The sequence below is a fragment of the Aptenodytes patagonicus genome, chromosome W (assembly GCF_965638725.1).
Source record: "Aptenodytes patagonicus chromosome W, bAptPat1.pri.cur, whole genome shotgun sequence".
NCBI lineage: Eukaryota > Metazoa > Chordata > Aves > Sphenisciformes > Spheniscidae > Aptenodytes > Aptenodytes patagonicus.
The window spans coordinates 46,913,092-46,941,014 of NC_134981.1; the positions used below are offsets into that span (position 1 = coordinate 46,913,092).

General features: G+C 44.5%; 1 protein-coding gene across 1 annotated transcript in view; it reads left to right on the forward strand.

Annotated features, from left to right (window-relative positions):
- The first annotated feature begins 427 nt into the window (after nt 1–427).
- The window catches only part of LOC143171869 (microtubule-associated protein 1B-like), a 130,353-nt gene continuing 102,857 nt past the window's right edge, over nt 428–27,923 (forward strand). Inside the window, exons 1-2 of the mRNA XM_076360987.1 lie at nt 428–678; nt 5,854–5,955. Coding sequence (XP_076217102.1) covers nt 498–678; nt 5,854–5,955 — 283 coding nt within the window. The 5' untranslated portion in view covers nt 428–497. The remainder of the gene's footprint in view (nt 679–5,853; nt 5,956–27,923) is intronic.

A 27,923-nucleotide genomic window follows, 5' to 3' on the forward strand; every position in this document is an offset into this window, starting at 1 on the left:
AGGGACATGGGATGACCAAACCAGCAGGGTAAGACATCAGGAGGGCACAGGGGAAGGGGGTGTGTGTGAGGGATGCGGGACCTGCGCCGGCTGGGGCAGCACGGGCAGAGGGGTCACGCGGCGGTCCGGGGCGCAGTCCGGGGCACACCCCCGAGGCCGCCCTCGCGGCGGCCCCTCGGGGCATTATTTGCACCCCGCGTCCTTCCTGCTTCCAGGGGCCGCTGCGGGGAGGATTTGCCGCAGATGACATCAGCTGTGGATGCTGGAAAAGTGGCGGTGCGGAGATGCGCCGGCTCCCCCCCCTTTCTTCTTCTTCTTCTGCTCCTCCTCCTCCTCCTCCTCCTCCTCCTCGCCAGGTCCCTGCCCTGCACCGTCTCCGTATAAAAGCGCCGCCGCCTCCCCGCCCGCCCTCACTCCCTGCCTCCTGCGGGGCTGCAGCCGAGCGGCCCTTCTCCGCCCAGTGCCCCGGAGCCGCGGGGCGGAGCGGGGCGCCCGCGATGGCCACCGTGGTGGTGGTGGAAGTGGACTCGGAGCCCTCCTGTAGCATCCCCAACCCCACCTCCCTCTCGCCCAGCCTCTCGCACCGCTTCCTGGACAGCAAATTTTACCTGCTGGTGGTCATCGGCGAGCTGGTGACCGAGGAGCACCTGCGGCGGGCTATCGCCAACATCGAGCGAGGTGAGGCGGCGGGGCGCGAGGCTGCCGCAGGCAGCGCCACAGCCCCCCGGAGCCCCCACCCCGCCGACGCCTTCCCTTCGGAAGCGGCCGCGGCGGGGCCCCCCGGCCCGGCGGGGCGCCGCGGAGGACAGGCAGCCGCTCCCCGTTTTCTTCCCCTTCCGCGCGGGGCGAGCGGGAGCGCTGCCCGGGTTCGGCTGGCGGGGCGGGGGGCCCGGTCGCCCCTTGCTCATGGTCGAGGTGACACACACACACACACACACGGCACAGACACATGAGCTGCGAAGTCGTGGTCTCTGGTTTCTTCTTTTTATTTCACGAGGGGCTCGTCGTCCCGTCTGCGGGCACGCCCCTCCCGCCCCACCGGACTCGGAGCCCCCCCGTCGAGTGCGAGCGCCGGAGAGCCGCCCGCGGCGGTCAGCGGCTGCGGGCCGGGCCCCTTGCGGCGTCCGGCGGCGGCGGCGGCGGCTCCCTGCTGCCGCCCGCACAAAGATCCGCAGTCGGCTCAGCGCGTACCGCGCCCCGCTGTCCATCCCCAGGAGTGTCTGCCCCGCCGCTAGCAGCGGGCGAAGGGGGCAAGCCCCCTCCTCACCATTGTTGGGGCGGAGGGGCTGGGGCTGCAGCAGGAGCCGAGCACCCGCAGCGTCGCCGAGCCCGTCTGCCCGGAGACAGCGGCGGGTGGGCGTGGCGCAGTCCGCACTGCGGTCCCTATGGCAGCCCGGAGCAGACAAAGGGCGTCCGCGCCGCCGAAAAAAAACCGCGTCTGGGGCTGGCGCGGCTGTTCGGCGTTTCTCTCGGTTCCCCAGCAAACCCCTGTCCCCCACCGCGAAACCAAACCAGCGGGATTCGGGGCGTTTTCCTTCTCAGTGGCAAAGACTCCCTGAGCAGGAATGCAGCTGTGCTTATTGTGTCTAACTTTCAGCAACGAGACTTTTCTCTTGGCTGGAGAATTTTTCAGGACCTAAGCTTTATATGCACATATATATTTCAATAAAGAAAAAGATACGGGTAATCGGGCTAATACCTGAGTGCTCAGCCTCATTATTGTCTAGCTACGGGATGCTATGACTCACTGTTTATTTGTCCTTTTCTTAAGACAGCAATACAGGAAGGTATCACAAGTGAAATAACAGTTTTATAAGTTCTTGATGTGGTTTCTGATACAATAGATTGCAGTGTATATGGAGGGGGGAAAAAAGCCCCGTTGCCATAATAGTGGTATGAAGCACAAAGAAAATTATTGCTGGACCCTATGTTTTGTTAAACTCAATTGATACATGATTTTGTAATGTTTTTTTGTTCTGGGCTGGTGAAAGCAGAAATATCAGAAACCTGCCATTAGAAGGGAGAAAGAGACCTTGGAAAGGGGAATTGGTAGCAGCCTTGCCATGTAGGTGTGGTTCAGCAGTCCAGCTAGGACTTCATTTGTCTCTATTGTTGTTTTCTCAACTATTGTTGCTTTAGTTGGCTATTTCTCTTGATTCTTTTTTCATGACTGTTTGTGGTAAAGGGCTGCCTCACCACAGCTAACCAGCTTCACCATGACCTGTTCATCTTTATTGCTACCATTGTCTCCTAGGGAGAACTACTGAGGCAGATGCTTTGTCATTCAGAGCCTCTTCAGCGTTGCACTTTCCTAATGCTATCTAATTTTTGGTTGTGTCAGAAGTAAATTGGCTGCATTTAATTAAATTATTAAAATTTATAGAGCAAATGGATAAAACTTATGCCCTCAAGACATTTGATGTCATCCTTCCTCTGAAGAAATGCTCTTCAGTCTCTTGAAGCTTCTATTGTTCAGTTGCTGATGCATAGTTGTTGCTGCTACCTCTTGCCACTAAGCATAACACCCACTTACAGTTTTAGATGTTCAGAGGGAATGCTTTGGCCTTTTTATTCATCATTTTGGATTAGAAGTCACCTCACTGCTCCTGGTGTCAGACGATCTGATTGGGATTTTGCCTGCTAGAAAAAAACCTTGATCAAATTTTGAGGTGCATTGTTCTGGATGAGTATGCTGGGAGTCTGAAGCTCTATGTATGAGGCAAATATGGGCTTGACTAATCTCTTTCTCATTGGAAAGTATGCTGTAGTCTGAAAAAAATGGCTTCTTTCAACCTTTATTCTCAACAGAGCCTTAAATGCATTTAGGGTTCTTGATAACTCTGCCTCACTGTCTTCTCTGGTACATCTCCTAAGTACCGTCACTGAAAAGTGTGGATTCATGTGCTGAACTGCAGCACAATGTGTCAAAGAAAACATCTGCTGATAACACATCAGTGGTGTGATGCTATGCAACCTGGTGGAATGCAGAGTCATTTCTTAATATATCATGAAGAGGGAATGGTGTGGCAAGCTGCATTTTCAATAATTACATTTAGGATGTCACTTTGCTAAGGGAGCAATCCTCCAACCCACTGTCCACCAAAAAAGAAGGAGTGAGTGAAGAGAAAGCTTCAAGATTTTTCCATTGATTTGGCAGATGCCACTGGGTGTGCCCTGTCTGCTGTCTGATAAGTCCTGTGTCTAGTGGCATTGCACTCCTAAGCCTGCAGAAAGAAAGAAATAGCTCCAGTTCAGTCATACTTCCAGTAGTTACTTCCATGCTGTTAATGATATACATCATTGGATTGACCTTGGATTTTAATTCCAGAATTACCTCCGTTCTACCCAAACCTGATTTGGTTATATAATGTATATAATACATTATACATTATAATGTAGATGCATAATTTTTGCATCAAGAATGCTGAATCATGCAGCTGCAGATTTGGGATATTCTATCCAAATCCCAACTTCAGCTTCTAGGACTACTGTGTGTGTGGTGTGTCTAGGCTTTTTTTTGTTTGTTTTTGTTTTTTTGTTATTTATTTTACATTGAGTCCTGTATTTTGGACATTGCCTGGCTCAGCAGTCTGACTATGCCTAATCAGAATCTTATCCCTACTGCAAATTTGGATTCATGACAAAAGCAGCTAGGGATGGATGGTGGACAGATCCTATCATTAGCAGCATTGCTGAATCATAATCCATATTGCTTAATTGACCTCCGGAAAGCTTTGTAGTCTCCCCACACAAGCTTGCTGTCGGAGGCCAGCGAGCTGTTTATCTTCTAGCTTCTTGAAGTTCAGCACTCATTCATTCAACGTACTTCAGCTTTGTGATCAATGTCAGTTTACTAGTCATAGTTTTCATATGCGCTGTACATGCGTGGTATTATATCATCTTTACTTTCTTGCTCTCAAATATTCCAACACCTGGAAAACATTAAAGCCTGCTGAGCTGTATTTGTCTGCCAAAACTACGCTCCAAAAATTCACCATATGGCCAAGAGATTTTTGAGAAATGAAAATAAGGAGACTTACAGAAGAGACTCACTGCTTATGCCTCTGAACAATGATGCATAATTCAGGAAGTGGAGGTGGCTGGTTGTAGTTCAGTTATTTTTCTCTTGAGTGGTTATGAAACACACAGGTGATACAGTATTTCCAAATTTATTTAGTTTCAAATGGCAGCTACTTAATAGCTGGTAGCATATCCCAGTAAGAAGCATGCTCCTACCTTGACTGGGATGCTGACAAGGAAAAGCCCTGGATGAATTCTCCCTGAAGAGGCTTCAAGCTCTTGAAATGCAGATGTTCATATTTGCATGGAGAACCTACCCAGAGCTGCAATGGGAGCCTGGCACTGCAGATCTGGTTTCTCTGCTCTTCCCCCTCTTTGTCCTCCTCATCCTTCAGCCCTAAACATGGCTTCTGCCAGCGCGAGGCTTGACATTTCTGCTGCCTTGAAAGAGAATAAAGCATGGGAGGCAGTGTTGACAGTAAAGTTTTCAGCCTGAAATCCTAACAGTTGCCAGCAGAAGTGTTAGTGCTAGTCTCATGGTAAGGGGTTGGCCACACACCTCTTCAGGCATCTCCTCCACCCCAAAGGTACCAAACCCCAAAGTGATTTAACTCAACAATTTCATGCAAAGACATGGTCAGGCATGTGGGGAGAGGCCACTAGACACTTCCTCACCTGCAGTCCCTTCTGTGTTTGCCAGCTAATTTGTGTAAGTCTAATGATATTCCTTTAGGGAAAAAAACAAAAATCACTATAATGTTGGTATTCAAAATCGCAGCAGTGCCTGGACTTACCAGTAGTGCAACTGCCTGCTCATTATTTTCAAAACAAAACAAGAAAACTATAGAAAAATATTAAAACGTTCTCCTGTTAATTTGTTGTGTTTTTTTTGTGGTTTTGTGTGGTTTTTTTTTTAAATTTAGTCATCAAAATCTTATGGTAGGAAACTATAAATTTGTCTTTTGGCTGTGGTGATTTTTTTTTTCCTGGTCAAATTTCAATCCTTAAAAATATATTTTGGAATAATACATTTTATGATCATATATGTGTCAAGTGTCTCACTTTCTAAGTAGCTGGGGGGAAAAATGGTAGGAAATAGAGATGTGATGTTTATTTTTTAAAAGAAAAAAGATTAAGCGTAGCATTTTAAAATCTCAAAACTAGAATTTTGATATTTCATAAATAAAAGATCACTTAAATTTTAATTTAAAATAAGCTTTAAAATATTTTTTATTTTTAATTTTAAAAGAATTTAAATTTCATCTAGCTTTCAGATTAAAACATCACAACTTTTAGATATTTTAGATATTAAAATATAGAATGTTTCAAAGCTTTTGAATGAAGAAGTCAGCAATTTAATACTTTGTATTTAAATATTAATTTGCAACATGCTAGATGCTGCTGTCTTTTTTTTTCTTGGGGGGACAAATACAATGGTCTTGCAATAGGGTTAACATATCCCCTGAGTGATTCACTCTTTTCAGTTTTATAAATCAGTGTATTGCTATTTTAAAGTAAATTCTGGGACATCAATAACTTCTTGTAATGTGGCTACTAGGATGTGGGAACCAGCAGTCCTAAAGCAGGGGCCTTAAAGGATTGTTACCTTTTGGAAAGGCAGATTTCCTCTTGCTTGTGACTGATCCCTGTCCAGAGTGCTGCTTCTGAGCACTCAGCACTTTGCAAAGGATAGCTGTGTGACTTGAAAGGAAGAGAGGCTGGTTTTAGAATTTAGAAATATGCAAATAACATGAATGTAAATGGAGAAATAATCAATTAAAACTTCCAGTGCTCATATATCAAGCTAGATGTGTTTTGCATTTTGAATTTTAGGAATCCGATCATGGGACACAAACTTGATTGAATGCAACTTGGATCAAGAACTGAAACTTTTTGTGTCTCGCCATTCAGCTCGATTCTCTCCTGAAATTCGAGGTGAGTTTTTGGAAGGGTTTGACAAAGTTTTGTTTTGTATGGTTTTTTTAAGAGCAGAATTAATAAATACACTCAGGTATTGGATGGCCCACTTTCATTTGTGATTCTTTACAATGAATACTTTTTTCTTTCTTTTAAAATACGGCTTGAAAATTATAATTTGTTTTAACTTTCTGATGACAGGAAATGTCTGAAACTTTAAAATAATCATCCTTTTAGGTTAGCTTCATGTATCTCACCATGATTACTTTGGCAGTAGATGTTAGTTTTAGGGCCCCATTAAAGTTAAGTGAAACCCACTTTTTGACTGAACAGTTCATGTAGCACAAATCTAGTAGTCCTGGAGACTGAAGCTGTTCCTCACTGTGGTAGGTAGAGCACATACAGAAAATAACCTGAAAGGTTAGCTCTACAGTTTGATAGAGCCAGAAATGGTGTCACAGCTGTTGTATAAGTGTGAATCAAGCCCCATGTTTGTCCCCAAAGGGCTTGGACTTTTCTCTTTCTTGGTATGAAAAAGCTGAGGGGTGGAGGGTCTACCTTGACTCACAAGAACTTTCTTTGGCTTGTATGAAGAAATTAGAATTTTACAGGGCTCATGAGACTAAATCTTATCTTCTGCTGCCTTTTTTTCAAGCCTGTCCTTCCTTTAGAGGGTTAATAAAATAAATAAAAAAACCCAACAATTTTGTGAAGTGTAAAATTTGATTTTTATTCTGAGTGCATGGGAGTCAAGTGTTTGGTAAGTTTTCTAACATCTCATTACTTTAACACAAATGCTGAGTGAGTATGTGTGAACTTAATCTTTGTTTTCATATAAAAATATATAGCCTTCTCCAAGGAGTATAGGTTGCTTTCATTGGTGAAATTATTGTGGCCATGTGCACATTGACTAGTACAACCTAGTATTGGTGAATGTTATAAATTCCGGCTTCAGGAACATCTCTTAAGTATGGTGAAAAGGGCTATGAAATGTTGTATCATACTACTGCATCACATTCCTAGGGTCAGTTGCCATACACTGTTGACAAAGAGATCCTGACGTCTTGCTAGCATGACTGTATTGACCTGATGGTCTTGAATAATGTACCAAAATGTCTTGTGTAACTAATTCTTCCTCTTGCAGCATAGATTATAGCAGATTTTGCCATATCTCCCCATATCTATAGAGAGTAAAACATTGCCAGATTTAAGAAAAAAATATACCTCTATGATTCTTCCCCTGGTTTGTAAAACAACAGAACCAATACAAGAATACTCAGTGTGAAGATTTAGGGTCAAGGCATGTAGTTCCTGAATTACATAGAAGTAAACTCAGGCCTAGAATACATATCTTTCATTTCAGTTTAAATGTCATGAAGCCTATTCAACTTCTCAGTGACATCAGTTGCCTCATTTTACAGAGAGGGTATTCTGATAAGTGAAATTAGCAGAATTTATCTTTAAGGAATGCAATATGCAGTGCAGCTCATTTTTAACATGTATGTGTTTTATTTTAAAACTTCAGGAAAAAAAAGATCTTGTGCTTCTTGTTTAGCAAAAATATTCCAGTGTGTCTAGGTTTTTTTTTTTGCTGTCTTGTTTAGATGATACCTCTTGATAGCATTGCATGAATTAAAATAAAGCAAATACTCTGCTTTCATATGATAAATGAAATAAGATTGTGCACCTCTTTTTTTCAACAGAAAGATTATAGAATCCTCTAGGAATTTTTCTCTAGGAATTGTATTTTTGGTTGTTTTTTTCTTGTTTTTCTAGACTTGCCTATTTAGTCTGTCATTGTGTTGAACTGCAGCTTAATTGCATGTGACTGGAATTCATCAACATCTCTATGACAAGCAGTAATGAATGTGTTTTTCAGCACTGTTCAATCTTAAAACAATAAGCCACCAAAATCTATGTTGAAAGAGCATTAAGGGAACCTGAAACTGGGAAAGGGAACATCCAGGAATAAAGCTAGCCCTCTTGACCAATTTCATTTCTCAAATTTTGTTGAGAAGCCCATTGACATCTTCAGAATCCCACTGCACAGATCAGAGGACAATATTTTAGTCTCTCTAGTCTCTCTGTGGTTCTCTGATGTTGAATCTGCATGAGGCTCCTTTGTGTCTTCTCTACTGTTTGATAGGAAGGAGGTTTTTTTCTTGCCATTTGTTAATAAAATTTCAGAATGTTTGATTTCTGTTCAACAAATGTTGAATTTTGAATGTTTAACCAGGGAAACTAGCAACATTTAGACTAAAGAGATGATTGTAAGTACGTATTATCTTATCGTCCCAAACTCAGAAATTCTCTGGAATTTGGGTAACTAGGTGACCTCTTGTCCAAGGAAAGTATTTTCATCCAAGATGATGGGATAGTCTGTGGGATTTAATTAAACAGCTTTTTTTCAATCTTTTGAGACTGAACTCTTTGTGTGACTCAAACATAGGGGCAGTATAATCTTGAGGAAGGGTAGAGTCATTTAGTGTGTCTGCACAGCTCAATATAGTGAGGTCTGACTACTGGCTGAAGCCTTTTTGATTATAATGTTTAATTATGGTAATTGCAGTGCCAATTCAGTACATGCTTGTATGCTTCTCAAAGCAGCTTGAGGATACATGCAGCAGCAATGTAACAGGTAGGACTCTTTCTCCAAAAGGAAGCTTGGAGAAACAGGGCCAACCCTGTCCCCATGCCATATGCCTGCACTGTCGAAGGAGAGATATGCAAGAGAATGTCTGTCAAAGCATTTGTGTGTTTTCATTTGAGGAATTTGAGGTCTAATCCTTCTCCATGTGTAGTGAATAGCAATGTACATATTGATATTGCAGGGAGCATGACCAGATCCCAACACTCTTTTTGTGCTCTTATCAAGGAAATGGATTGTCACAGTGGTATTTGTGCATCGTATATTCAGCTGCTGGGCAATTTATGGATGATTTCTTATTCCCTGAAAAATAGGATTCAGAATGGAAATGCCAGCAGATCTTTTTCTGATACCTTGTAAAGCAGCTGAGTTAGCAGACTCCTTAATAATACCAAATCTTGCAAAGATGTTTTTGTCAGGTGCTGGTGAAAAATGAGTAACAGAGCTTATTAACTGGTTGCCAAGACAACAGGCAACATGACTTAAAATGGGTACTCCAGTGCTTGCCTCTGTTTTCTCTGTCATGTACTGATGATAACTCCCATCTTATGTTAACTTCACAAGGACAAAAAATTCAAACAATGAGTTGTAACATGTACGTGCTGGAAAAGGAACTGTATCTGGTAGTGAGGCAGAGCAAGTGGAGAGTCTTGGAAAGAGCTCTGTTGAAATTGCAGCTGTTCCTACCAACCTTAATTAAAAAAAAAGTTTCAGCTGCATAAAGCTGAATATCCTGCTTCACAAAAGACCGAGTAAAAAGATTTTGTGTGTGGATGAAGCCATTGAGGGCCCTTCTGCAAGACTTCCACACCTGCCCTTTTGTCCCTCAGCTTCCACCTGGGGACACTTGACTGTTTCATTGGTGTGTATTCAAGTCCTTGTCTAGATTAAAATCTGTTTTATTTCAATAGCTGTGCAGTAGTTAGTCACCCCAAATCTTCTAAGAAATACTGCTCAAGCAATGCACTGTGACTACTTTGTATTTTGTCCTGTTGTTATGAAGAACATGTATCTGTGGAAGGCACATTTCCTACCTGAGCAGTACCAGAATGTCTCCTGTTGCCCATAAGTCAGTGGTCGATGACTGCACTGGCTTAAGTGAGTCCTTCTTTACCTGTGCCCAAGACTTTTATTTTCACCAGCCTGCATGTGGCCTTGGAGGACCTTGGCAAAGTGCAAGACGTGTTTCGTGTCCCCTCGGCAGCTGCTTGCCTCAGCAGTGGCAGTGGGCTTGCCTCCTTCGGGCTTCCTAGAGAAGGCCGTTGTTCTTTGAAAATGTCATTACCCCAAAAAGCCTTAACAGCTTTCATTCTGAAAGTTACCATTTCAAAAGTTACAATTAAAGATTGTCAGTATCTGGCAATTTTGGTCATCAATACCCATAACTCCATAGTTTGCCAAAATGCTGTATAGTCCTATTGCTTTTGTCAAAGCAGATCTACACCCAGTTAATATCATGCCTAGTAGCTTGCAATATCAGTTCATGGAGTCACTGATAAAATCCTAAAGGGCATGGGTTTAGTGCTATCTTACTGAAAACTGCAGTTAATCAAAATTCGTCAAGTAAGAGGACATAGGTACTTGAGCAAAACTTACCACTTACAATGAAAGACTGTCGTGGTTTAACCTCAGCCGGCAACTAAGCACCACGCAGCCGCTCGCTCACTCCCCCCCGGTGGGATGGGGGAGAGAATTGGAAGGGTAAAAGCGAGAAAACTCATGGGTTGAGATAAAGGCAGTTTAATAGGTAAAGCAAAAGCCACACACGCAAGCAAAGCAAAACAAGGAATTCATTCACTACTTCCCATGGGCAGGCAGGTGTTCAGCCATCCCCAGGAAAGCAGGGCTCCATCACGCGTAACGGTTACTTGGGAAGACAAACGCCATCACTCCAAACGTCCCCCCCTTCCTTCTTCTTCCCCCAGCTTTATATACTGAGCATGACGTCACGTGGTATGGAATATCCCTTTGGCCAGTTTGGGTCAGCTGTCCTGGTCGTGCCCCCTCCCAGCTTCTTGTGCACCTCCAGCCTCCTCAGTCGGTAGAGCATGGGAAGCTGAAAAGTCCTTGACTAGTGTAAACACTACCTAGCAACAACTAAAACATTGGTGTGTTATCAACATTGTTCTCACCCTAAATCCAAAACAAAGCACTGTACCAGCTACAAGGAAGGAAATTAACTCTATCCCTGCTGAAACCAGGACAAAGACACAAAAAAAAGAGCTAAGAAGTCAAGGCCAGATTTCTCAACCAGTGTCTGAGCACCATCACTAAGCACCTAGGAATTAATTCAGCTTAAAAAATCAAGTAGTCTGATATGCACATTAACGGGCAACCTATAAATATGATTCTACAGCTATTAGAGACTGTGATAGCTGGAATAGCTATTGAGTGGAGTCATTTATCAGCAGTCCTGGCTAACCAGGGAGGTCTCAGTTGACTGGAGGTTAGCAAATGTGACGCCCATCTACAAGAAGGGCCGGAAGGAGGATCCGGGGAACTCCAGGCCTGTCAGCCTGACTTCGGTGCCAGGGAAGGTTATGGAGCAGATCATCCTGAGTGCCATCACGCGGCACGTACAGGACACCCAGGTGATCAGGCCCAGTCAGCATGGGTTTATGAAAGGCAGGTCCTGCTTGACTAACCTGATCTCCTTCTATGACCAGGTGACCCGCTTAGTGGATGAGGGAAAGGCTGTGGATGTTGTTTACCTGGACTTTAGTAAAGCCTTTGACACTGTTTCCCACAGCATTCTCCTAGAGAAGCTGGCTGCTCATGGCTTGGACGGGCATACTCTTCGCTTGGTAAAAAACTGGCTGGACGGCCAGGCCCAGAGAGTTGTGGTGAATGGAGTTCAATCCAGTTGGCGGCCAGTCATGAGCGGTGTTCCCCAGGGCTCAGTATTGGGGCCAGTTCTGTTTAATATCTTTATCAATGACCTGGACAAGGGGATCGAGTGCACCCTCAGTAAGTTTGCAGACGACACCAAGTTGGGCGGGAGTGTTGATCTGCTCGAGGGTAGGAAGGCTCTGCAGAGGGACCTGGACAGGCTGGATCGATGGGCCGAGGCCAACTGTATGAGATTCAACAAGGCCAAGTGCCTGGTCCTGCACTTGGGCCACAACAACCCCATGCAGCGCTACAGGCTTGGGGAAGAGTGGCTGGAAAGCTGCCTGTCGGAAAAGGACCTGGGGGTGCTGGTTGACAGCCGGCTGAAGATGAGCCGGCAGTGTGCCCAGGTGGCCAAGAAGGCCAATGGCATCCTGGCCTGTATCAGAAATAGTGTGGCCAGCAGGAGTAGGGAAGTGATCGTGCCCCTGTACTCGGCACTGGTGAGGCCGCACCTCGAATACTGTGTTCAGTTTTGGGCCCCTCACTACAAGAAGGACGTCGAGGTGCTGGAGCTTGTCCAGAGAAGGGCAACGAGGCTGGTGAGGGGTCTGGAGAACAAGTCTCATGAGGAGCGGCTGAGGGGACTGGGGTTGTTTAGCCTGGAGAAAAGGAGGCTCAGGGGAGACCTCATCGCTCTCTACAACTACCTGAAAGGAGGTTGTAGCGAGGTGGGTGTCGGTCTCTTCTCCCAAGTAACTAGCGATAGGACGAGAGGAAATGGCCTCAAGTTGCGCCGAGGGAGGTTTAGATTGGACGTGAGGAAAAATTTCTTTCCTGAAAGAGTGGTTAAACATTGGAACAGGCTGCCCAGGGAAGTGGTTGAGTCACCATCCCTGGAGGTATTTAAAAGACGTGTAGACATGGTGCTTAGGGACATGGTTTAGTGGTGGACTTGGCAGTGTTAGGTTTACGGTTGGACTTGATGATCTTATAGGTCTTTTCCAACCTAAATGATTCTATGATTGTATGATTGTATAATTTTAGCTCATTATATGTTGGGAGAGGTTAATTTTAGTTGGCTACCAGACTTGTTTTGTGTCTTAAAGTATTTCTGTCTTGGCAGAAAGAAAATGGAGACAGAATAGGACTTGAATAAAGGATTTGAGCTGACTCATGCTGCTGCGGCTGTGATTGGTGTCCTCGCAGGGTGTTGCTGCAAGTGGTGCAAGGTTGCAGTGGCGGGGCTACCCAGCGGTGCCGAGGCGGGGGGAGCCCAGGTGTCCTCGCAAGGACAATTGGCAGGGGAGCACATGCGGCACTCTCATCCAGTCGCAAGCTTTTTTTTTGTGTGTGGGATGATCGGATTTTGGTGGCTCAGGAAGGATTACAGTAAAAGAGCTGATGCTAAGCTGTTAGCATGAATCAGCAAAATGACTTGGGTTATTTTTAAATGTCTTGTATCACAAGTACATACAGTGAGTTCAGTTGTCTTAGAATAGCCCATATTTTATGGGAACAGGTTTTTGACCTATGTGAGGCAGTTATCAGGCATGGGATTAAGTTAGTGGTGAATAACGATAGAATTTTAACTCCATTATGAAATTTGAATCCCCATTCCTTTTTATTAGAAGGATAATTCAGCATACCTAATTGTATATTCACGAGGGTTATTTTGTTGAGGGTTATTTTGTTAAGGGTTATTTAACAAATACTTGCAGAATTATACTTCTTAATTTGTCCCTTACAAGACTCCTCAATCTTTCTTTGCTAACATTTTGTCTATGTTGGATGTCTGAAACTGAAGACGTAAACAATATTTTATTTTTGACCCTTGCCCAGTATCATTTACAGGTGACCTACCTCTCATCTCTTCCATCATGAATTTACAATAAATGTGTAACTAGAACATAATTGCCATTTTTTTCATCTAGTTTCTGGTTGTCATGGGCAACTTTTTTCACAGATGTCTGTTTTTCTTTCTAAGATTTATCTTTTTTAATTTTCTGAATTTTCTGTTACTTTCTGGTACTGTTTATCAATGACTTGAGAGAAATATTATATGTTTGTAATTGGACTTTATCATGAGAAAAGACTTGATCCAAAGGCCACTGAAATAACTGGACTGGGCTTTGGATCAAGCCTTAAAAATTAGAGGAAATATTATCTAGTATTTTTAAGGTAGAACAAGGACCAAATTTTCACATAAAGAGGGAGAAAGGGAAGATTTTAACTTCTATTTCTTGGCAGATAGAAATGGTGCTTTATTCACAGTGATTTGCCACTGTATTCAGTAATAGGACCAGACCCAGCCTTTGCTGGGAAGAAGAGTTTAGATGCTCCTTGTCTCTAGACTGGGTGTAATGGGGAGCACATGTTCATCCCTGTTGCCAAACGTAGCATGAGAGGTGCCACTGTAACTGCTGCCATCAGCCTCACAACAGCATGGGGAACTCCAGCCATCATCTACCTTGTAGAGACAAATGCAGAAAGCATTGCAAGAGATGCATTAGTGCTGGCTGCAGATCCAGGTGCTCCTGTCTGTAGACTGCTGGGAGTATCCCGTAGTACCTCACAGTCCATCTGAGTAGGTAGGGAAGATATGCACTTTAGTCAGTAATAGTCACAAATAGAAAGCTGGATAGTTCTGTAACAGAGACCCATGCTTTTGCATCTAATCCCCAGATGGTCCCACCAAAAAGACATGAATGGGTACTTTTGGCTTGTAGTTGCTGGTTGCAATCTGTTCCTAGAGTTGAGAAGAAAAGCCAGTGCTCCTGATGACCTGGGTTTGCATGCTGTCTGTGTGGGGTCTGTGTGTGCAGCATAGACTCATAAATGTAAGGACATGACTTTTCTGGTTCCTGGCTGTTCTACTGGTTGGAATTAGTCTGTTTATGATTCAAAACCAGTTGCTGATACAAGACAAAATTAAGTTAAAATTAGATAAAAATAATAACTAAGCATTGTATTCAGAAATGAATTTGTGTGAATTTCAGTATTATTTTGATGTTGCAACTTTATGTACTTTGGTACTTGAGAGCTTGTCTATAATGGTGAGATGAGTCACTCTCCTGTGTCTCTATGTCCTCGTCTCCTGTATAGCTGTATGTGGGAGATTCTGCCTATCAGAACTGTGGGAAGCTTAGTGTTTTATTTAAAAAACAAACAAAAAACCCACAAAAAAAACCCAAAACAAAAAAACCCTTCCAAGGAGGCAAACCAAGTTCTTAGTGGTATAATCTTAGGCTGTGTAATCTCTGAGTGACTCTAATGAGCTATGGAGACTTTCACCTGGAAGTCAACTCCCCCTTGCTGAGCTAGGCAGCCTTTGGAAGCTGTCCCAATTTTATGGCAGTTCTGTAGCTCTTCTGGTGAAAAGACCAATCGCAGCTTCAGCTGTCTTGAGTCACAAATAAGCTTTTCTAAGTCTTGTAAGCTCTTTGTGGTGGATTGACCCTGGCCAGCAGCCAAGCACCCGCACAGCTGCTCGCATCCCCCCTGAGAGACTAGAAAGAGCAAAAGCAAGAAAACTCATGGGTCAAGAGCTCAGATTCTAAAAGTTCATTAGACTTGGAAAATTTAAATATTTTTTAATACTAATTAGGTTTTTGTACATTTAACATTTCCTAATAACTTTGTAAGTTTTAATCTTTCTGTCCACTTTTTCAATAATTGCATTACAGAATGCCATTCTTCTTATATTTCAATCCACTATATATATATAAAAGCTTGAAATGGTCTTTTGTTTGTTTTTTATTGTGCCCTACAACGTGAATTGCTGGATCAAATGAAAATCAAACCACCTTTCAACAGAACATGTGGAAGACACGGAAGTCAGCAAAAAGAAATCCAAATGGAGATGTTGTATTATTTAAGTGACTCTTTAGAAGTAAGGATAGGATCCTTTGATCACAGCACTGTCTCAAGTGCATAAATAGTTTGGCTGCACCGATTGTATTCCTCAAGAGTCCCTAATGGGAATAGTTGCTCTGCACCTAACAACCGTCTATACCTATTAAAGCCTGTAATTACAACAGGAATTACAATTTGTAGGGGATTATCATGTGGAAGGAGACCTTGCTGACATTCTCATTTCATGTTGAACAGAAGGGTCTGATTGTATTAATCTGTTAAGAGGAGCTCTTGCCTTGCTACAGTGGGGGAAACCCATTTACTGGACTATGCTAATGGGTGTGGGTACTCCACAACCATTTATTGACAGTAATCACAGGAAAGAGGAGGTGCAAAGCATTCTGATTTCCTTAAACAGTATAGACTTACTCTTCAGTCCATTGAACAGTATAATACAATCATGCTTTAGAGCTGTACTTGCCTAAAAAGGTGTAGTTTTGACCTCTGGATTGTTTCATGGGCTGTGTGCTTCCTCTGTAATTAAAGTAGTTTAAACTAAAAGCAAATTCCAGGCCAAGGAATCAGTCTCTTGCAGAGAATCTGGAAGAAACTTAGAGATTTACTTTGTTTTACAGGTCTTTACTTTTTTTAGTTTCGCACAGCATGTTACAGATTTGCAGAGTTGATGTTCTTCTAACTTTCAGTCCATTCCGAATTTGATTCTTTTTCCCTGCTGATGTTGGACACAGCTGGGCATCTATGAAATTGCCTGTATCCTCCTGTGCTTTTCAGGCCTTCCTAAGTACTCTGAGAGTCAAATGAGTTTTTAACACAGTGCCTGCTGCTTTCCATGGATGTGGTAGTGTGGTGTGTTCAGCCCAGGGCAATGTTCAGTCCTGGCATGGTAACACTTTCTCCCTTCTTGTCTTGACTTGTAGTCACAAAAAAGCAGGGATGACTTTAAAAGAAGGGGCCACTCTAAAAGCTTTTTTTTTGCTATCAAAAGTGAAAGAGTAGTGGTGCAAGGCAGCCCTATGTAAAGCTACCCTACCAGCACCAGATGAGCTCGTACCTCTACCCAGGACAGTGCAGCCCCAGACTTCAGTCCCTGGGAGCAGAATGATCACATCAGTGATGGGGTCTCTCAGAAGACCATCAGGAGGGATTATCTTCCTCATCACATCAGTATTTAGCTTTGCCACAGCACTGTGTTGGCAGGGCTCTACTGATATGTTTCAGAGACAGCTTTGGTGTCTGTGCAAGGGCAGTTTTTGCATGGACAAAGCATAGATCAAAGACTTTATACTGTGACACTGACATCCGAAACTATTTTTTCCATTTTCCTGATTTATTTTGTTATTTCTTCAGCTTATTTTAGAAGTTGTATCCTATTCCCTTCTGCTTTCCTAAAATGAGTGAAATGCTGAGTTTTGATATTAGCAGATGTTTTCAAGACTTACAGAGAAGCTTGTGTTCATCCTAGATGACACTTCCTCTTCTTCCTTTCCATGTTGCTGTTCCTCCTGCAGTCTTCCTATATGTCACGGTAAGTCAAGGTGATTTAGTGGTAAAATGTGAATGGTACCTTGTCAGTACTGGCACTTCCAGGCTTGCTCCCTTTCTTGGAACCATACTGCAGCTAACAACAAAGGAATTTTTACTTTTTTAAGAGATTAGTTTAGAAAAAGCTATGGTCAGGGATGTCTTTGCTCCCAAATGATGTTTTGTAGTCATCTACTACTACTCCTGGCTTCCCTCTGCTATTAGAATCATAGAATCATAGAATCGCTGGGTCAAAAACTGGCTGGACGGCCGGGCCCAGAGAGTTGTGGTGAATGGAGTTAAATCCAGTTGGCGGCCGGTCACGAGCGGTGTTCCCCAGGGCTCAGTTTTGGGGCCGGTCTTGTTCAATATATTTATCAATGATCCAGATGAGGGGATTGAGTGCACCCTCAGTAAGTTTGCAGGCGACACCAAGTTGGGCGGGAGTGTTGATCTGCTCAAGGGTATGAAGGAACATTGTTCAGGAACATTGGAACATTGGAACAGGCTGCCCAGGGAAGTGGTGGAGTCCCATCCCTGGAGGTATTTAAAAGACGTGTAGATGAGGCGCTTAGGGACATGGTTTAGTGGGCATGGTGGTGTTGGGTTGACGGTTGGACTCGATGATCTTAGAGGTCTTTTCCAACCTCAATGATTCTATGATTCTATTCTAAGGCTCTGCAGAGGGACCTGGACAGGCTGGACTGATGGGCCAAGGCCAACTGTATGAGATTCATCACCCACCAGCGAGGTGGGTGTTGGTCTCTTCTCCCAAGTAACTAGCGATAGGACGAGAGGAAATGGCCTCAAGTTGCGCCAGGGGAGGTTTAGATTGGACGTGAGGAAAAATGTCTTTACTGAAAGAGTGGTTAAACATTGGAACAGGCTGCCCAGGGAAGTGGTGGAGTCCCCATCCCTGGAGGTATTTAAAAGACGTGTAGATGAGGCGCTTAGGGACATGGTTTAGTGGGCATGGTGGTGGTGGGTTGACGGTTGGACTCGATGATCTTAGAGGTCTTTTCCAACCTTAATGATTCTATGATTCTATGATTCTATAAATATTACTCCCTGTAATATTCTCCCACTGAATATTAGTAATGTACTCCCCACCAAATAGTACTCCATATCTGTTACTTGCAAAGATGGGACACTCTCAGAGAATATTGGTTCAATATTAGGCCAACTGTTTTTCATTAGATAGTCTAGGTAACCTGGTTGTTGGCTAGGTGTGGACTGGACAAAATAAAAAAATCTCATCAATAATTGCAAAAAAAATATAAAATATTTTCAAACCAGCAGAGATATAGCTTAAGTGGATCTGCCTTTCTGCCTTGCCATAGTGCTATGACAACAGTTAGTGCTTTGTAAGTGGAGTTAATAGGACAGATATTCTCCACCAAAGTGACTATTTGTGATCAAATCACGAATTGGCTGTGTAATGCTTGGACTCAGGGTTGCTATAGCTGACAGCACAATAACAAACAGTTTCACTGCTGAGTTTTATGCTTTTGCAGATTTTAGCATCAAAGGCTTAGACACTGAATATTCTCACCAAATATTTAAAGAAGTCTTGAGAGTTATTTTTTGAGATTCTGTGAAAGGAGAGGCACCATAGGAAAGTAAAAGGAATCTCAGTCTTGCAGCTCTATTAATATTTTCTCATTATCTCTGATGTCATTTAAATTGTTTAAACTGTTACTATTTTCAAGCATTACCCTTTTCTGGTACAAAATTAATTTGTAATAATATTAATCAGGTTCAAAACTCATTCCCAGCAAAGTTTCTACATAAGATTCAGCATCATATCATGGAGTTACAACTACCTGATTTAAAAAAAAAAAGTGAAATGAGCAATTTAAAAAAACAAACACCAAAACCCAACAAACAACCCACATCATATTTTCTTACCCTTTCCCTTTTTTGGAAATAGCCTGCCATAGAATTATGCTCACTCATGCTTTTTTGCCAGTAGATGGCATTCTCAATGCTCATACTCATTGCTGTGCAGTAAATGAGCACATACTAAAACCAGTATGAATACTTCTCTACTGTTTTTAGGTCATAGTACTTAATGTGATACATATGTTTCTATTTTGCTCTGAGATCTTGCTTGGAGTTTAAATTTCAGACAATTCAGATCTGTTGACTTTGAAGGATGAATCCCTCAATGTGAAATGAGCTCAGCAAACTTCAGATCTCTCATAGAAGCAGAATATAGCTCAGGCAGGGCGAGAGCTCTCACAGTTTGAAGACCACAGATAGTGATCATTTATGAAAATGCTTAACATTACATTAACTCTGCAGAGCCAGTAGGGAAAAAAGCAAGACCATTATACATATGGCTACATTTGTGCATAAATTAATGCATGCTGTAGATATATCTGAGGAAATACTTGTTAAATCAGCCTTAGAGATCATGTATTCTCTGTATTGTCAGAATGCCTCTAACAGACCTGAGCTTCCCCTGTTCTGAAGCTGCAATATAACCACACCAAGATGTATAGTAGTGCCTCCTCTCCCTTGCTGAATTTAGAGCACAGCATGAAATAAAAGACCTGAGACCCAAGCAAGTAAACTCTGAATCACTTGTCAAGTTTAGTATATCTCAGTTTTTTTCCCATCTCAGTCTGTGGTATGACTGTCAGGAATATAGGAATACAGTAGCATGTAATTTGACAAAGCATTTCAGTATTGTCTACCTAAAAATATTTGTTCATACAAGTTAAATGCCAGTGTGGCCTTTTGCCTTTCTTAGGGATGGAAAAAATATTCATGGCTTTCTAAGTGACTGTAGAACACATGATATGTTCTAAATCAAGAGAGCTAAATTTTAGTTCTTAACTTTGCCCCTCAACTACATAAAGACTGTCTGTGACTGTCAAACTCAGATGTTGTGGACAAGCCTTGATCTCGATTATTCAGTTGCAGAGACGTAATGACATTTAATTTTTTTGTCTTGCTTCAGCTTCCCATCAAGGACTGCTCTGCCAAGTGTGCCAGTAGGGAATCTAATGTCAGTGATTTATGCAGCGTGGTCTTCATTAGAAGTCAAAATGAGGCCACCAACTGTCTTCAAATAAGCCACCAGCCAGATGTTAGAAAGTAATCACTACAGGGATCACTCAACTTGATTTGAAAATAACACAAAAGGTGAAAAGCTGAGATTAGCCATTCGCCAATTTGTGTAACTCCTTCAGATTTCTGAGTGGTATTTAAAAAAAAAAAGAAAAAGTGAGAACCATTTTATGAAACTGAACACCTGCATACATCTGCATGGGCAAAACATTTTGATATACCCCATTATATATTAGGGCAACATTGGAGTGCTGTTGAAGAATTGCAATTTTCTAGATCCCATCTACAGAACATTTGAGGGAATTGGTTGTAGTTTGTAACAGGGTTCCACATAAAATGAAATGCAGCATTGCTGAGTTGCTGTGGCACCACTTGAAATAACTCCCAGCAATTCTCTTGGATGATTTCCTTGCTAGTTTGGGCGGTGCTGGAGTTGGCTATAAATCAGCTGACTTCCATTAGTCCTAAACCCCTGTAGGAAGCTGAGTGTTTGTGCACAGCTGTCGTGGTTTAACCTCAGTCGGCAACTGAGCACCACACAGCTGCTTGCTCACTCCCCCCTCCCCCTGGTGGGATGGGGGAGAGAATTGGAAGAGCACAAGTGAAAAAAACTCGTGGGTTGAGATAAAAACAGTTTAATAATTGGAATAAAATAATAATAATAATGTAATAATAATAATAATACACAAAGCAAGTGATGCACAGTGCAATTGCTCACCACCCGCCGACCAAGGCCCAGCCAGTCCCCGAGCAGCGGCCCCCTCGGCCAGCTTTCCCCAGTTTATGTACTGAGCATGACGTCACATGGTATGGAATGTCCCTTTGGCCAGTTTGGCTGTGCCCCCTCCCAGCTTCTTGTGCACCTCCAGCCTTCTCAGTCGGTAGAGCATGGGAAGCTGAAAAGTCCTTGCCTGGTGTAAGCATTACCTAGCAACAACTAAAACATCGGTGCGTTACCAACTTTGTTCTCATCCTAAATCCCAAAACACAGCATTGTACCAGCTACTAGGAAGGAAATTAACTCTATCCCTCCCGAAACCAGGACAATATCTACCCCTTATTCTATACCATCTACGTCATGCTCAAGTCTCATATTTTCCAGTACATTTTCATTAATCACCACCCCTTTTCCCGGGTTTCTTTTAATATATATATATACACACACAGATATCATTCCCTTAGTCTATGGGCCATCCCTTCAAAATGAACGGTGAGTTCATTTAGTCCATGACTTCGGGCTCCATCTGTCGTAATAATCTTCCGGGGCAGGAAAGATGGAGATGGTTTGTGGTGTTGGATTGTTTCATGTTGAAGTCAGTTCTGGTACCATCATCACTGTGCTTTGCTTGGTTTCACTGAAGTTATTCTTCATTAGTCTGGGTGATTCTTACTGTAATAACATTAGTATGGCATATAATATTATGTAGTACGTAACATCACATAATTCAGATCATTGGCTATTCTCACCCAAAATCCAATCCCCTTGAGGTACACATCGGACTTCCCCATCCTTCTGCATTATCCACCAAGTGCACCCAGGTCCTTGAGCAAAAGCAATCCCACAGATGGGTTTGCATCTGCCCGAGGCAGGAATAACCCAGACTGTTTTCCCCAGCATATTTTTTACGTGCACTACAGGGACTTTATTCCCATCTACAGTACGTAAAAGTTCTGACTGGGCAGGGCCTGCTCGATTGGCAGATCCCCTCGTGTTGACTAACCAGGTGGCCTTTGCTAAATGCGTATCCCAACGTTTGAATGTCCCGCCACCCATTGCTCTCAGCGTAGTCTTTAACAGTCCATTGTATCGTTCAATTTTCCCAGAGGCTGGTGCATGACAGGGGATGTGATACACCCACTCGATGCCGTGCTCTTTGGCCCAGGTGTCTATGAGGTTGTTTCGGAAATGAGTCCCGTTGTCTGACTCAATTCTTTCTGGGGTGCCATGTCGCCATAGGACTTGCTTCTCAAGGCCCAGGATAGTGTTCCGGGCAGTGGCATGGGGCACGGGATATGTTTCCAGCCATCCGGTGGTTGCCTCCACCATTGTAAGCACGTGGCGCTTGCCTTGGCGGGTTTGTGGGAGTGTGATATAATCGATCTGCCAGGCCTCCCCATAGTTATATTTCAGCCATCGTCCTCCATACCAGAGAGGCTTTAACCGCTTGGCTTGCTTGATTGCAGCGCATGTTTCGCATCCATGGATAACCTGCGCAATAGTGTCCATGGTCAAGTCCACCCCTCGATCACGAGCCCACCTGTATGTTGCATCTCTTCCTTGATGGCCTGAGGTGTCATGGGCCCACCGAGCTAGAAATAACTCACCCTTATGTTGCCAGTCCAGATCCCCCTGAGCCACTTCAATCTTAGCAGCCTGATCCACCTGCTGGTTGTTTTGATGTTCTTCAGTGGCCTGACTCTTGGGTACGTGAGCATCTACGTGACGGACTTTTACAACCAGGTTCTCCACCCGGGCAGCAATATCTTGCCACAATGCGGCAGCCCAGATGGGTTTGCCTCTGCGCTGCCAGTTGCTCTGCTTCCATTGCTGCAACCACCCCCACGGGGCATTTGCCACCATCCATGAGTCAGTGTAGAGATAGAGCTCTGGCCACTTTTCTCAGTCAGCAATGTCTAAAGCCATCTGGATGGCCTTTACTTCTGCAAATTGGCTCGATTCACCTTCTCCTGCAGCAGTTTCTACAACTTGTCGCATAGGACTCCATACAGCAGCTTTCCACCTCCGATATTTTCCCACAAGACGACAGGACCCATCAGTGAACAGGGCATATTGTTTCTCATGTTCTGGTAGTTCATTATACATTGGGGCCTCCTCAGCACGCGTCACCTCCTCCGGCAATATTCCAAAATCTTTGCCCTCTGGCCAATCCATGATCACTTCCAGGATTCCTGGGCGACTGGGGTTTCCTATTCGAGCCCGTTGTGTGATCAGTGCGACCCACTTACTCCACGTAGCATCAGTTGCATGATGTGTACAGGGGACCCTCCCTCTGAACATCCAGCCCAGCACCGGCAGTCGGGGTGCCAGGAGGAGCTGTGCTTCAGTGCCGATCACTTCCGAAGCAGCTCAAACCCCTTCATATGCTGCCAATATCTCTTTTTCGGTTGGAGTATAGCGGGCCTCGGATCCTCTGTATCCCCGACTCCAAAACCCTAGGGGTCGACCTCGAGTCTCCCCTGGTCCTTTCTGCCAGAGGCTCCAGGTAGGGCCGCTCTCCCCGGCTGCGGTGTAGAACACATTTTTTACATCTTGTCCTGCCCGGACTGGCCCCAGGGCTACTGCATGATCTGTCTCCTCTTTAATTTGTTCAAAGGCTTGTCGTTGCTCAGGGCCCCATTTGAAATCGTTCTTCTTCCGGGTCACTTGATAGAGAGGGTTTACAATCAGACTGTAATTTGGAATATGCGTTCTCCAAAAACCCACGACGCCTAAGAAAGCTTGTGTTTCCTTTTTGCTGGTTGGTGGAGACATGGCTGTTATTTTGTTGATCACATCCATTGGGATCTGACGACGTCCATCTTGCCATTTTATTCCTAAAAACTGGATCTCCTGTGCAGGTCCCTTGACCTTTGTTTTATGGCAAAACCGGCCTTAAGCAGGATTTGGACTATTTCCTTCCCTTTTTCAAAAACTTCTCCTGCTGTGTTGCCCCACACGATGATGTCATCAATGTATTGCAGGTGTTCTGGAGCTTCACCCTGCTCCAGTGCAGTCTGGATCAGTCCATGGCAAATGGTGGGGCTGTGTTTCCACCCCTGGGGCAGTCGGTTCCAGGTGTACTGGACGCCCCTCCAAGTGAAAGCAAACTGTGGCCTGCACTCCGCTGCCAAAGGGATTGAGAAAAACGCATTAGCAATATCAACTGTGGCATACCACTTGGGTGCCTTTGACTCCAGTCTGTATTGAAGTTCTAGCATGTCTGGCACGGCAGCACTCAGCAGTGGCGTGACTTCATTTAGGCCACGATAGTCTACTGTTAGTCTCCACTCTCCATTAGACTTCCGCACTGGCCATATGGGACTGTTAAAGGGTGAGCGAGTCTTGCTGATCACTCCTTGGCTCTCCAGTTGACGAATCAGCTCATGGATGGGAACCAGGGAGTCTCGGTTGGTGCGATATTGCCTCCGGTGTGCCCTTGTGGTAGCGATCGGTACCTGTTGGTCTTCGACCTTCAGCAACCCTGCAATAGAAGGGTCCTCCGAGAGACCGGGCAGGGTAAACAGCTGTTTAATTTCCTCCATGTCCAAGGCAGCTATACCAAAAGCCCACCGGTACCCTTTTGGGTCCTTGAAATACCCTCTCCTGAGGTAGTCTATGCCAAGGATGCACGGAGCCTCTGGGCCAGTCACAATGGGGTGCTTCTGCCACCCATTCCCAGTTAGACTCACTTCGGCTTCCAATACAGTTAGCTGTTGGGATCCCCCCGTCACCCCAGAAATACAGATGGGTTCTGCCCCTATATAGCTTGATGGCATTAGGGTACACTGTGCACCGGTGTCCACTAGAGCCTTATACTCCTGTGGGTCTGATGTGCCAGGCCACCGAATCCACACAGTCCAGTAAACCCGGTTGTCCCTTTCCTCCCCCTGGCTGGAGGCAGGGCCCCTCTAGTCCTCCTCACAGTACTCATTTCTCACTTCTTGTACGTACGAGTCAGAAGTTTCTTCATTAAGATCAGGAGTAAGATCGGCCCTTCTACTCTGGGGAACTGCCCGCTGGAAACTGGAGCAGCAATTTTCCTGGAAGAACCTCTTTCTGTGATTGTTTTCCCTTGCAATTCACGTACCCGTGCCCCTAGGGCTGAGGTAGGTTTTCCATCCCACTTCCTCATGTCCTCTCCGTGGTCACGCAGGTAAAACCATAGGGTGCCCCGTGGTGTGTACCCTTTATATTCTCTCTCTCTTGAGCAAAAGAACGCTGACTCCTAATAGCCGAGATACTGGTCCGTACAGGTGGGGAGTAGGACCTATCCTCTCTGAGTTGCTGGACCTCCCGGGACAGTTTCTCCACAGCCGAAACGACGGAGGAAGAGAGACTTTCCTCGTATTGCCGGAGTTGACCAGCCAATTCATCCACTGTTTGTCCCTCTCCATCTTTCCAGGTCATCACTGCCAATGAGTTGGCATATGACGATGGTGCGCTCCTTACAAACTTCCGTCACATGGGTCGTGTGCACTTGACTTCATCTGGACCTTTGGATAGCTGTTCATAGCTCAGGACACCATAAATCACCTCCAGCACAGCTAATTCTCTCAGAAACTGGATACCCTTCTCCATGGTGGCCCATTTGCTTGGGCGACATATGACATCTTCCTTGAAGGGATACCTTTCCTTCACGCTTGACAAGAGTCGCCTCCAAAGGCTGAGGACTCGTGTCCCTTTTCCAATCGCTTTGTCAATGCCCCCTTCCCTAGAAAGGGATCCCAGCTGCTTGGCTTCTTTACCCTCTAATTCTGGGCTACTGGCCCCATTCTTCCAGCATCGGAGCAGCAAGGTGACAACATGCTCGCCTGGATGACGGCTGAAATCTTTTCATATATCTCGCAGCTCACTCGGGGATAGAGATCAGGTGGTTACTGCCTCGTTTATGAGTTCTTCCACTTTTTCCTCCCCTAGCAGCAGACGGCCCTCTTCCTGCTGTTCTCGTGATGGCCCTTCTCCAGGGGCAGTCTGCCTCTTCCACTTCTTCCTCCGGATCCCTTTTAGAAGAAGTTTCTTCCTCCCTTACTAAACAAGCCGACTTTCGCTTCCAAGATTTCTTCTTGTGTACAGGGGCGACTGATACCGGCACAGGTTAGCTTTTTGGTTCAGCCACAGGGCGTGTCGCTGGGGTCTGAGTGGCCGCAGTGCATGTCGCTGGGGTCTGAGTGGCCGCAGGGCCTATTGCTGGGTTCTGAGTAGACGCAGAGCATGTCGCTTGGGTCAGAGTGGCCACAGGGCGTGTCGCCCGGGTCTGAGTGGTCGCAGTGCGTGTCGTTTTACCGTCAGAGCCAGAGACCTTCTCTTCCCTTTGAGGGCACTGAATGGTGTTGAACAGGGCTCGGTAGGCATGGGCCAGGCCCCAGCACGTTGCAATGATCTGCATCTCTCTGGAGTTGCCAGGGTGACAGCATACTTTGTCCAAATATTCTACTAACTTTTCAGGATTCTGCACTTGCTCAGGGGTGAAGTTCCAAAACACTGGGGGTGCCCATTGGCCTAGGTACTTGCCCATCTTGTCCCACACACCCTGCCACTCATGACTATCCAGCCTTGGAGCAGATCTCTGGATGATATTCTTAAATTGCTTACCAACTTTAGACAAAACCAAAACAATATTCCCAAGAAGTACCAATAGAAGTGTCTTAACTACCCAAGGATGTTCAAAATACTGAAAAGTTACTGTAATGAAGGAGGAAACATCATAGAAGAAGGTAGTGACACTGCCATTCTGTATTTCTTCCATAAAAAAACTCTCAGAAAAGTTACTGTAATTGCTAGTTGTCTCCGCGAAGTGGTATCCGTAGTACAGCAATGGCTTCATTGCGAAATTCAGATACCAAATGAAGCCCAAGCTCAATGTTTTAAAAATAAACCTCCCAAGCGGAATATCACCAATCAATGCAGACCACAGCAAACTGCAAAAACCAACACCAATCTTTAACATGTACAGCCAAAAAAGGAGCACGACGCAGATTAGACAAATCAATATCGAGAACAGAGAAACCAACATTGTGACCCACAACTACTAACAGATATAAGTTCCTTAATACACTCCGGTTAATCTGTTATTATCTCAAACCCTTCGTGCCCCACGTTGGGCACCAAAAAGGACTGTCATGGTTTAACCTCAGTCAGCAACTGAGCACCACGCAGCCGCTCGCTCAATCCCCCCCTGACCCCGGTGGGATGGGGGAGAGAATTGGAAGAGTAAAAGTGAGATAACTCGTGGGTTGAGATAAAAACAGTTTAATAATTGAAATAAAATGATAATAATAATAATAATATAATAATAATAATGCACAAAGCAAGTGATGCACAGTGCAATTGCTCACCACCCGCCGACCGATGCCCAGCCAGTCCCCGAGCAGCGGCCCCCTCGGCCAGCTTTCCCCAGTTTATGTACTGAGCATGACGTCCCATGGTATGGAATGTCCCTTTGGCCAGTTGGGGTCAGCTGTCCTGGCTGTGCCCCCTCCCAGCTTCTTGTGCACCTCCAGCCTTCTCAGTCGGTAGAGCATGGGAAGCTGAAAAGTCCTTGACTAGTGTCAGCACTACTTAGCAACAACTAAAACATCGGTGTGTTATCAACTTTGTTCTCATCCTAAATCCAAAACACAGCATTGTACCAGCTACTAGGAAGGAAATTAACTCTATCCCTGCCGAAATCAGGACAACAGCATAAGCCAAGCTGGTGAAATATTGTCTGCCATCTCTAACAAAGCTTCATGTCAAGTCGAACTGAAATGCTTTTAAGTGCTGCCGCGTGTCTGTGGAAATGTGTGCTTTATGATTGCTATAACCTTTTTGCCAGTACTAAATCCAGAAATGCTTACAGGGTAACAATTAAAATGCCATGGGGAGATGAAATAAATGACATTTTGATTATCCCTCAGAGCTTGGCTTAGTGACTGACACAACCTTCAAATCCTGGGGGAAGAGAAATGGCAAGGAATAGTCTTTCCATTTGGCACCTCTGCTATGCCATCCCTGCCTCTGCACCGCTGTTTATCTCATGGCGGAGGGTTAGAAGACTTTAAGGATGAAGTTGTGGAAGAGAATTTAAATTCCATCTGTATGGATTATTATCTGGTGGAGTTCATTAGCATGCAGACAGAGTTTGAGCGCCTCTCTTCCAAGAGGCCTGTGACTTCTAGGCATTTTCACACTCTGGCAGATCTGTTGTGCCTTATGGGCTTGGCCTGCATTTTCATATTAGCACAGTTTAATTAGGCAAGGAGTGATTGCTGTGTCTCCAGAATGATCTACTGATATGATATATCAATATTTATTACAAAGATTCTTTCAAGTAAACGC